Raw genomic sequence first — 9476 nt, 5'->3', positions numbered from 1 at the left:
CTTAGGTCATAAAAGCTTCGGTCTCCATTAAATGGCATGGGTTGATCCTGCCCTTGGCTCCATGTTTCCAAGCTTTCCACCCACGGAGGCGTCGGGCCTTGAAAAGCCGGACGAGGGTTAGGATTTGGAACAAGAGCCATCGGGGGTAGGTTCTCCACTTCAGGTTCGGAGTCAGAACCATCAGCAAAGCCTTCAGCTTGGTGACCATCCATAGGGATTGGGTGATCATTCTCTGGCTCCTCTCCGAGCCATCCAGCATTGTCGTGGTTAGGGTAATACGGGTTGCCGTGGGGATGGAATCCAGCCATGATATCTACGCGAGAAAAGGGATATAAGAAATAACTAAATAGACGTACTAATTAGATATTTATAAGATTATCTTTATCAGTTACTTCAATACTTGTTTAGTGCATACCAGTTATATGTATTCAGGACAGGATAGACCTTCGAATAAGTGACCCTAACTTTAAGCCCACAACCAAACGAGGACAGGAAGTAAAGCAAAGATTCACAGATTCTGAGTCTATGACGTCCTAGATACATATAATTTTAATGTATCCACTAAGCAATTATTGACCTATTGATAAATATCTATTTAGTTCTCAGATAAGTAATTACAGTAACACCAAATACCCCTATGGTATTTCATTGTGGTAGTGTTGGTAAGTTTTTAGACTTGTTGCCACATCACAACCATTCTTGGGCATATGCGAATCACTCCTTGGACCAGCATAGTTGATCAGGCTATGCCACTCCCAGGACTGACCATACATCCCCAAGCTTACTTGTGATATTCAACAATCGTAATACTTTTGTTCTTGTCATTGTGACATTGATTTTAGTATGAATGCAGGCACGTATACTTTATTAAATATTTTATTATTTAAAAGTATTAACTCTTGGTCAGAGTGTTTTAATCCCATTGTATTTATAGTTAGTATATCTTTTATGGGTTGATATACTCAATTCACTATAAACAATGCTCTGATACCAATCTGTCACACCCCAAAACCGAGAACGGCGGAAACGTTCTAGGGCGGAGGACGTCATGTAATGTATCACAACAATGTAAAGTAGTAAACAAGCAACAACATCATCCATTGCATTAATAGTATAATTTTACTTACAAGTGTGTTCTTTCATAGTATAAAACAACATAATGAATACTCAAAATAAAAGACGAGTCTTGACTGCTCCGTCTTCTCTAAACCTTGCATCGGTACCTGTCTATTTGTGACCTGAGAATACAAGTTATTTTGAAAGCGAGTATCAGCAATAAAGCTGGTGAATTCATAAGTATTTTAGTGTCATTACTTTGAAAAGCTGTTATGAAAGACATGCAATTGTTGATGAAACATTTGATATAAGTGTGAAAACCCTAGAAAATCCCATATTTCCTACTAGTATAAAAAGTAGTCTTCTACCAAGACCCGAATGTTTTGAAAGTTTGAACCTCTATATAAGTGAAGGTTTTTCCTTGCACAACTATTATTATTCAAATCTAATCTACCTCATCGGTTATGTGAATATATCACAAAATAAAGGTAATAAGGAAATAATATAATAACTGAAGTATTATCCTTTGGTACTAGGATAAATAAATCTAATCTACCTCATCGATTATGTGAATGTGTCACAAAATAAAGGTAATAAGGAAAAATATAATAACTGAAGTAGTATCCTTTGGTACTAGGATAAACAAATCTAATCTACCTCATCATTTATGTGAATGTGTCACAAAATAAAGGTAATAAGGAAAATTATATAATCATATAAGTATTATCCTTTGGTACTAGGATAAACACGGCATAGTAATTGCCGAATAGTATTAACCGTAGACATCCGTAGATGTGCATTTTCCTCTGTAGCTAACAGCTGGGTGTAGAATGGTTAGTCCCGTACATATATAATAGTATCTACACATATAATATGTAAATGTATCTCATCATATAGTATCTATGTAACAGTATCCATGTAGAATTATCTATGTACAAGTATCCATGTAATAGTATCTCTTCATATTGATGTATTAGTATATCTTCATATTGATGTATTAGTATCTCTTCATATTGATGTATTAGTATAGACTCATGAATGAACTGACTCTGGTGTAATTCCTTGTAATAGGAATAGCAAGTAGTATCTCCTAACTATACCTATTATAGTTACTAGCATTGTACGAGTATAATCGAAGGTACACCTTTGCTACCCAAAGGTACTGAACTGACGGATGGAACTTTTATGTCTATATAGGTATACATGATATATAACTAATATTTAGACGACATTCGGACGAATAACCGATACCCTAAGGCCACATCCCAACGAGGAAAAGGAAATAAGGCGAGCTAACCGTTCTAAGTCCTTTAAACATTACCTATATAACTATACATATATAGGCATGCATTTAACAATATAAAAGTATAAAAGAAGTTTTGTAAAACCTTTGAAAAGTTTAATAAATAAGAATTTATGACTTGATGTCAGTTTATAAAATGCTTTGAAAACAGTTTGACAAGACAGTTTAAGTGTAAGAAAACTTTTGTTTGAAACACAACTGTAACAGATTTTGAAAGGAAACATACAGTTTGTAAGACAGTTTCTTAAGGAGTTTCAACATGTAAAAACGTTTGAGAAAGCCCCTTTAAAGTAATCTGTTTGGTAAAATAGCTAAAAGTGTAGTAAATCCATTTGTATGCTGGTTATTAATCACATGTGATTGATATGATAACTAGCATGATTCAACTTGTACCCCCCTCCCCCCCATAAAAGCATTTAAAAACATTTAAAAGATTGATTTAGGGGTATGAACTCACCTGTAGCGAGTGGATCGGATGGAAGTGTCAGACAAGTTCCTGGTGTCAAGTGAAGACTAAGACACACACAATGATCCTAATAACATATAAAGACATATGTATATAAACAATTAGTGATTATAACACTAATTAGGCAAGTATAACATTCTAAGGTGTGGAAAACACTTTAGTCAAAGTGTTAGGAGGCCAATGGGTTGCAACAAAGGAGTGCAAGGCATTGTTATGGAGTTTATGGTCTATGGACCATACTTGATGGAGTTTACGGCCCAGGGGAGTTTACTCCTGGCCGTAAACTCTCTAATGAGTCTCCATTTGAGGCTTAAAGCTATAATGTCTTAAGTGGTTAAGTGTTCCAAGGCTAAACAAGAGGCTAGGTGAGTTTAAGGTCCAAGAATGACCTTAACTTGTGTTTACGGCCTGGGGACCACTTCCCCATGAGTTTACGGCCGTAAACCCATGGTGGGAAGTACCATTTTGATGTTTTGAGGTTCCTAGTTCAATGGTGGTTGGTTCTAGTCATTAGGAAACATTAGGGGCACAATATCACCACCTTGTAGAGTTTACGGCCTAAGGACCATTTCCTTATGTGTTTACGGCCGTAAACTCCTATGGGGGTATGTTTTCTTTGTTGTTTAAAGTCCTAAACACTCTAAGGAAGGATCAAGACTAGCATCCAAGGCTTAGGAAGGGACTAGGGTGCAATTTGCCCCACTTATAGGGGTTTACGGCCCAAGAGCATGTCTTGGCCGTAAACTCCTTTGATCGTGGGTTTCTTTGTGATTTCTAATCCCTAAACATGTTAAACCAAGTGTACAATGAGTTAGAACAAGAGTACTTACGATCTATGAGCTTGAATGGTCGTTTTTGGCCAAGAACACTAGTGTGTGTTCTTGGTGTTCTTGGTGGAACTTGCAGATCTACAAAATGGAATGATTTCAAGGATGAAATCATGTAAGATCACTAGATCATGCAAGATATCAACTAGTTAGGACAAGAAACTTACGAGTTTTGAAGATCGGGGACGAAGATCGGGATGATACTTGAGAGGATTTGGGCCAAGGAAAAGAAAGGAATGAACTAATGGCCTAACTTTCACCATATAAGGTGAGTTTACGGCCCACATGGAGTTTACGTCCGTAAACTCCATTGTGGTGGCCGTGAACTCATGGTCAATGTGTTTTAGGCTTGTTCATTGCACTATAGATCCAGCAGATAAACCCCGACACTTATTCCTTAAGTTTACAAGGCTCAGAACGCTCAAACAGACTCTAAATTGTGCTAAATGATAGCAGGAATGAGTTTGACTTCTCCATGAAGTGTTTGACTGAACAGGATGGAAAATTTCGGGTTGTCACACCAAGGGTAATACCTGATTTGGAGTGTTACACTTGGACTATGACTTGGCTTCGAAACCTCTTAAAACAGGTCAATGGACAATTTTAGCCGGTAAAACTACACTTCGTACCCCTTAAATGCAAAAAAAAAAAAAAAAAAAAAAAAAAAAAAAGACGAAAGGGACCATTTAAACCAAAAGATGAAACGTCGTAGGGCTACAATGACAATTATCCTTTTTTAAAATATGGTTTTTTGTTGCTATAAGACCTCCATATTGATCATTTTTAGATTAACCATATAATTTCTAATAAAAGATAATGGCTGATTATCTAAAATAAAAATTATATTAGTAACAACCTCGTTTATTATTAATTTATCATAGGGAAATTTGCCAAAAATAATTTACATTATGGCTCTATTAACAAAAAGTCACCCCTGACTTTTTTTTTTTTTTTTTTTTTTTTTTTTTTTTTTTTTTTTTTGTAATTTAACCACTGGAACCGGCTATTAATTGCATCCGGACTTTATTTGCAGGTTACCGCAAACAATAGCAGGTTTCGATAGTTAAATTGTAAAGAAAATATTAAGGATGGCTTTCTTGTCAATCGACCAAAATATAAGTAATTTTTTTTTCAATGCATAATAATTTAACCTCAAGTCTTATATATTTTAAGATTAAGAGGGTGTTTGAGATTTCATTTTGAACCTCAAAAAGATTTTTAGGCAAAATGTTACTTATGATGGTGAATGAGTTTTTTTTAAATGTGTTCGATTAGTTTTTATGGTAGCGAAAGTCAATAAATTGTTTTTAAAAATTATTTGTCTTAACTTATACATGTTTTAAGGGGTATTTGACTTTTACAACCCAAAAACTTATAAGAAAAATGTCTCGTCCGCATGACATATATAAAATATAGATTACAATATACTACATTGATACAAATATACCTACGGTTTTAAAAATTTAAACAATAAACGTCATACTCTCTTACTTTCTCTCTTGAATTTTCATAATAGTTATCATTGTCAACAATGGTTTCATAATTGTCTAAAAGCCTATTTATGGAAGTGGCAAAAAAAATTTATCTGCAAATCATCTTCATTTTAATTGTATTTTTGATACACATCAACCCACATAAAGATTTTTCAACCATGTATTTGGTATTAATATGTATTTCGTATCAAATTTTGATTTAGTTCCATCATGAAAAACCGACGATACATTTCATAACCATATATTTTTATATTTTAATTGGCTTTTATATTTTATTAAATATAATTATAATTGAAAATTGTATTTATTTATTATCATATATTAAAACTCAAACAAATTATAATGGTTCTTTCGACAAAAATAGATTACAATTTAATCTCAAAATAGATAAGATTTGAGGTTGAAAATTATTATTTCTAAAAAAAAATTACTTATATTTTTTGTCCTATTGACAAAAAAACCACTATTTATATTTTTCTTACAATTTAACCATCGAAGTCTGCTATTGTTTGCGGTAATCTGTAAATTTAGCCAAATTGCATTCAAGTGGTTAAATTGAAAAAAAAAATCATGGGTGACTTTTTTTTGTCAATAGAGCCAAATGTAATGATTTTTTTTAAAGATTTTCATTTATCATATTATAAATTAGTTGTGAGACCCATGTATTGCATGCGTAATTTTTTTTTAAAAAAAAAGTTAAATATAAATGTCAAAATATTTACAAACTTTAAATTTATAAGAAATTAAGAAAAGTAATTAATTATTATAATGAAAATGTTTTTTATCTTTTAAATTTAAACAAATAATTTAAATAAACAAAAGAAACTAATGAGATTTAATTTTGAGAATTTTGAAATTAAAAAGTAAGTTCATTAATGAAATTGATATCCATTTATTATTACATTTATTAAAATTATTACATTAAAATATTATATGGAATTTAATAAAACAGAAAAAAAAACTTATAAAATTGCATGTGGAAAAAAAATTAATTCAAAATAACCACAAATTACATTTCATCTGCAAATCATCTTCATTTTAATTGTATTTTTGATACACATCAACCCACATAAAGATTTTTTAACCATGTACTTGGTATGTATATTTATTTTGTATCAAATTTTGATTTAGTTCCATCATGAAAAACCGACGATACATTTCATAACAACATATTTTTACATTTTAATCGGCTTTTATATTTTATTAAATATAATTATAATTGAAAGTTGTATTTATTTATTATCATATATTAAAAATCAAACAAATTATAATGGTTCTTTCGACAAAAATAGATTATAATTTAATCTCAAAATAGATAAGACTTGAGGTTGAAAATTATTATTTCTAAAAAAAAAAAATTACTTATATTTTTTGTCCTATTGACAAAAAAACCACTATTTATATTTTTCTTACAATTTAACCATCGAAGTCTGCTATTGTTTGCGGTAATCTGTAAATTTAGCCAAATTGCATTCAAGTGGTTAAATTGAAAAAAAAAAATCATGGGTGACTTTTTTTTGTCAATAGAGCCAAATGTAATGATTTTTTTTTAAGAGTTTCATTTATCGTATTATAAATTAGTTGTGAGACTCATGTATTACATGTGTAATTTTTTTTTAAAAAAAAGTTTAATATAAATGTCAAAATATTTACGAACTTTAAATTTATAAGAAATTAAGAAAAGTAATGAATTATTATAATGAAAATGTTTTTTATCTTTTAAATTTAAACAAATAATTTAAATAAACAAAAGAAACTAATGAGATTTAATTTTGAGAATTTAGAAATTAAAAAGTAAGTTCATTAATGAAATTGATATCCATTATTATTACATTTATTAAAATTATTACATTAAAATATTATATGGAATTTAATAAAACAGAAAAAAAAACTTATAAAATGACATGTGGAAAAAAAATTAATTTAAAATAACCACAAATGACATTCTATAAATTGAATGAGAGTGTGACAAATTAAAAAAAAAAAAAAAACTTAATTTATTAGAAATGATTTGTAATATATAACCTAACACATCAAGAAATTAATACATGAATTAAAATAATATAATTTAAAATACGTTTGTTTTATATACAATTTATACCCGATTAGTATAGGCTTCGATAGTATGGAAAAATCTTTGCCTGGAAAATATGTATAACAGCCGCGTGACCCCACCGTAAATTCTACAGCTGACGCCATTTTGGCAAAAGTCCTTGGCCTTTTTATGAAGACTTCACTCATCAAGTCTACCCCACAAACCAACTCTTTATAAATACAAATGAATTGCACAAACAACTCAACTCAAAAAGCTTACAAAACATAAAGACTTCGAAACGACTATGGATGCAACTTATAATTTGGAGCTCCAATTGCCAGGTTTCCGGTTTCATCCGACAGAAGAAGAGTTGCTTGATTTCTATCTCAAAAAGATGGTATCTGGGAAGAACGCTCGCTTTGATATCATCGGCTATCTAAACATATACCTTTACGATCCTTGGGCTTTACCAGGTATTTGAGTTAGTTTGGTAGCAAAGAACCACACTGAAAGTTTTCTTTAATTATAAATTGTTTTTTTAAAACTAAATGGGGTATAACTATCGGCATTTGCCTTGTTTCATTTTATCTCTTTGAATTCGTAACGCTATTTTTGTCAAATTAAGAAAGTTTTGCCACAAAAACAAAAGTAAAGACAAATTTTACATGATTTTTAAAACTATTACAATAATAGTAAACAAAGAGAAATGTACATACATATGAATGGAGTTTTGAAATGGTTTGCAAAACGGAACTATATAATAATGAAAAGAAAATCAAATTTACGATTTTAACCTTGTGCATCTTTGGAAACCACAGGATTGTCCAAGATTGGTGAAAGGGAGTGGTACTTTTTTGTGCCAAGAGATAGAAAGCATGGGAGTGGAGGGAGACCTAACAGAACCACTCAAAACGGATTCTGGAAGGCAACTGGATCGGATCGTAAGATATTCAGTTTATCCGACCCAAAGAAGCACCTCGGACTGAAAAAGACATTGGTTTTCTACAAAGGCAGAGCACCAAGGGGGAACAAAACCGATTGGGTCATGAATGAGTACCGTTTACCTGATAATTACCCATTAGCCAAGGTATACTACATAAAAATAAAAAACATATGTTATCATTTTAAAATAGAATTTAATATGATTTTTTGTGTATCAAATTAGACATTTGATATGTCTAAGCAGTTAATTAACTTTATTTTGTTCAAGGTTGAATTTTCTTTTTTCCAAATTACGGAATAAGGTTGAATATTCTTTTTTCCAAATTACAAATCCAAATAAGGTTGAATTTTCATTTTTTCCACCGTGTATATTGACTGTTGTTTCCCATATATTTTTAATAGTAATTATATCCATACGTGAATTCAAATGAATGTTGGAATTGTAATGTTTGTTTTTGTAGGAAATAGTATTGTGCAAAATATATAGAAAGGCAACTTCTATGAAGGTGTTGGAGCAAAGGGCAGCAATGGAAGAAGAAACGAAGATTCTCCAAGTCCCCACTCCTTTATCTCCTGAAGAAACTATCTCATTCTACACACAAACAAACGAATTAGCACCACCAAAGCCAATACCAGCAACACCAATGGAGTCTTGCCATATGGCATCTGACAGCAACGATGAATTCTATCAAGACTTGCTACTTTTCATGGACGAAAAACTCAAAGATGAGTGTTCACCAGAATCATGCCATGTGGCATCTGATAATAAAGACGGATTACGACATGACAAAATGTTTATGTTTGATGAAAACTTGAAAGAAGAACCTGATGTTATCAGCGATGCAACTAGCAGTAACATTGAAGATAGCACTAATAATAAGGTTTCCAGTTTAAGGATACCGTTAGGAAAAGAGATGACACGGGAGCTGCAACTGCCCAAAATGAACATGGATTGGACCCAAGACTCCTTCTGGACTCAATTATGCAGTCCATGGTTAGAGAATATAACGTTGACATCTCCTTATGCTAATATCCTTAATTTCTAAGTTTGTAGCATATATTGATTTAATTGTAGATTATATCTAAACGTTAAATAAAAATGGAACAGGGTCCATTTTGGGAACTAACGTTGTCTTCCTATTTGAAGAAAATTGTAGTAGTTATTATTTTAATGATTAGGTGAAATGTGTAAAAGTTGTTAATACGTTTGAAGTGAAAATATGTATGTTATGCAAGCAATCTAAGAAATGCAATAAAACGACACGGAAAATTGATGTAACCTACATCCACGGACAGATACCAAAGACCTTTTTTTTTAGAATAGCGGGTTAATATATGCATGAGATTGAATCCA

General features: G+C 31.5%; 1 protein-coding gene across 1 annotated transcript; it reads left to right on the top strand.

Moving 5' to 3' along the window:
- Nucleotides 1-7458: 7458 nt before the first annotated feature.
- On the top strand, nucleotides 7459-9245 carry NAC036 (NAC domain containing protein 36). Its single transcript, XM_079044404.1, has 3 exons — nucleotides 7459-7653; nucleotides 7999-8267; nucleotides 8584-9245. Exons 1-3 carry the CDS (start codon nucleotides 7485-7487, stop codon nucleotides 9166-9168), a joined length of 1023 nt encoding a protein of 340 aa, XP_078900530.1. The 5' UTR covers nucleotides 7459-7484; the 3' UTR covers nucleotides 9169-9245.
- Nucleotides 9246-9476: the final 231 nt, after the last annotated feature.

Source organism: Lactuca virosa, chromosome 4, assembly GCF_052849685.1.
Source record: "Lactuca virosa cultivar CGN04683 chromosome 4, Lactuca_virosa_CGN04683_v6, whole genome shotgun sequence".
NCBI lineage: Eukaryota > Viridiplantae > Streptophyta > Magnoliopsida > Asterales > Asteraceae > Lactuca > Lactuca virosa.
This window is presented reverse-complemented; position numbering and strand designations above follow the sequence as displayed.

Bases quoted from the DNA above. Each gene is read 5' to 3' on its own strand.
- NAC036 (XM_079044404.1), top strand. From the start codon at position 7,485: ATGGATGCAACTTATAATTTGGAGCTCCAATTGCCAGGTTTCCGGTTT. The intron at 7,654-7,998 runs GTATTTGAGTTA...TGGAAACCACAG, and splicing joins CGATCCTTGGGCTTTACCAG to GATTGTCCAAGATTGGTGAA. The intron at 8,268-8,583 runs GTATACTACATA...TTGTTTTTGTAG, and splicing joins ATAATTACCCATTAGCCAAG to GAAATAGTATTGTGCAAAAT.